This window comes from Brassica oleracea, chromosome C7, assembly GCF_000695525.1.
Source record: "Brassica oleracea var. oleracea cultivar TO1000 chromosome C7, BOL, whole genome shotgun sequence".
In the NCBI taxonomy this organism is placed as follows: Eukaryota; Viridiplantae; Streptophyta; class Magnoliopsida; order Brassicales; family Brassicaceae; genus Brassica; species Brassica oleracea.
Genome location: NC_027754.1, coordinates 33,628,758 through 33,630,763, shown reverse-complemented (window position 1 = coordinate 33,630,763; position 2,006 = coordinate 33,628,758). Strand labels below are relative to the sequence as shown.

At 32.9% G+C, this 2,006-nt stretch overlaps 1 protein-coding gene across 1 annotated transcript; it reads right to left on the bottom strand.

The window, feature by feature from the left end:
• Positions 1-372: 372 nt before the first annotated feature.
• On the bottom strand, positions 373-1,474 carry LOC106303140 (replication protein A 70 kDa DNA-binding subunit C-like). Its single transcript, XM_013739483.1, has 5 exons — positions 1,337-1,474; positions 973-1,240; positions 798-894; positions 583-671; positions 373-461 (listed from the first exon to the last, which is right to left on the bottom strand). Exons 1-5 carry the CDS (start codon positions 1,472-1,474, stop codon positions 373-375), a joined length of 681 nt encoding a protein of 226 aa, XP_013594937.1.
• Positions 1,475-2,006: the final 532 nt, after the last annotated feature.

Sequence of the window (2,006 nt, the reverse complement as noted above, 5' to 3'; positions counted from 1 at the left end):
AAACTAAAACCTTAATATAATAAAATCCAAAACCAAAATCTTAATATAAAAAAAACCCAAACTAAAAGCAGACATAGAACTTGCATAAGATAGTAAATCAAAGTCTTCAGCTCTCTTGCTTTAGACTCAAAGTGTAGTGAATGGAATCCTGGAAAACAAAAATTAACATTACCAATGAAAACTGTTTATAAACCCTGTCTACATGATATTCACATTATAAAATAAAGGTTTCCTCAATAATATTAAACTTACAATAATATTATCCGATCAATATCATCAGAACTTGGAAATTTAGCTGTCGGATCCATGAATAGCAAAATATGCGCATGTGAAAGGATTATCATTATAATATATTCACACTCCCTTTGTAACTTACTTAGATTTAAACTCTTCAACCTCAGTCATGTATGGATTCAAACTGACATCTGAAACATTATACGCATTTGAAATGCTACGATCATCTGCACAAAGATGGACAGGAATTAGTAAAAGAGATAAACCTTATACATAGTAGTATACAAAACAAACGACATTAAATATACGTACCTTTTCATACTTTTATCTTCCCAAATCTCAACACACAAATTAGTGCTTCATCACGACGGGTCTGCATCGCATTACTCACATCAGAAGCAAAGCTTCCCCACAACACAAGTGGAAGACGAACATCCCTACGAAAAATAAAAAATGTAATAGTTAATATTGCAAAATAAATCAAAACGAAATCATATACACTCAAAATTGGTATGTACTAATCAATATAGAAAAGGGATCATGGTTTAGAATAATTGTCTTACTCAAGATCACGTAGTTCCAAAGTAATATTCTGGGTATCTTTTCCATTCACCGACAACACATCAACTTGGCTAACTTCCACTACCTGGCCTATGACATCTGCAGAACGGGAATTTATATTATAATTATAATCGTAGAATAATAGCTAGAACAAAACTGACAGAAATAATTACTTACCAACCAAATGATCCGAGTTGAGTGTACCATCAAGAATCTCACGGTAATTAACAGGTTGAAACCCATTAATAGCTCTTGGCAAATCCTCACAGATTTTGACACGGGTAGTCGCAAGGAAACTGATCTTGTAAAGATGATTTGTTGTTCTGTAGGAGCCACATGAGTGATTTAGTGATAAGTTGATCATCATCTTTGTTTTCCCTTCAGCAAGAAAGATATCGAACTGGTTAACCAATTCTTTCTTCACAGTTGCATGAATCTTATCACCCTGTATAAATATACACGACATTAAGAATAAGTACAAAATAAATATGGACATAACAGACCAAAAGAAACGATTAAATAGAGTTTTATAAAAACTCACATTAGCATCAATAAGAACCATCTCTATGGTTAAACCACCAGCAGCAGTAAACTGTTTCCAAAGGCGTATGATCTTCACCCTGATCTTCCACATTGATTTGAAGGGTTTCAGATCAGCAACTGGGTTAAAGCCGGCCATTAGAGAAGTCTGAAAGTTGTTATGGAGTATTATTGGGTTATAGAGATGAAGAGGAATGATGAAAGAAAAGCAGAGAACGGGTCACCCCTTTTATAGTCAAACCTAGAGATATTAAGCCGATCTAAATTTCCATATATAAATTAAGTCGAACGCCATATGTAAATTAAGCATCTCTGTTATTAAGGAAATAATGTATTTTGTATATTGAGCTTACCGCATTGTAATAGATGTATGTACCATATTATTGACCCATTTAATGTCATGTAATAATGGAAAATTGAATGCGTTAACTTGGACAATACTCCAAGTAAAATAAATGCCACTAATAACAATTTATGAGTTATTAATGCTAAACGTGGACAATAAGGCTTATTGAGATCAATGCTTGTCACACGGAAGGAAAATTGCGTTTAGAAAGGACCAAAAAAACAAAGCATCCGCAGTCTAAGAAGGATTTTATATTTATTACTGAAGCCTGATTGTATAAACTATAACAGAAAATAATTTGATTAGAAAATTCGAACACAAACAT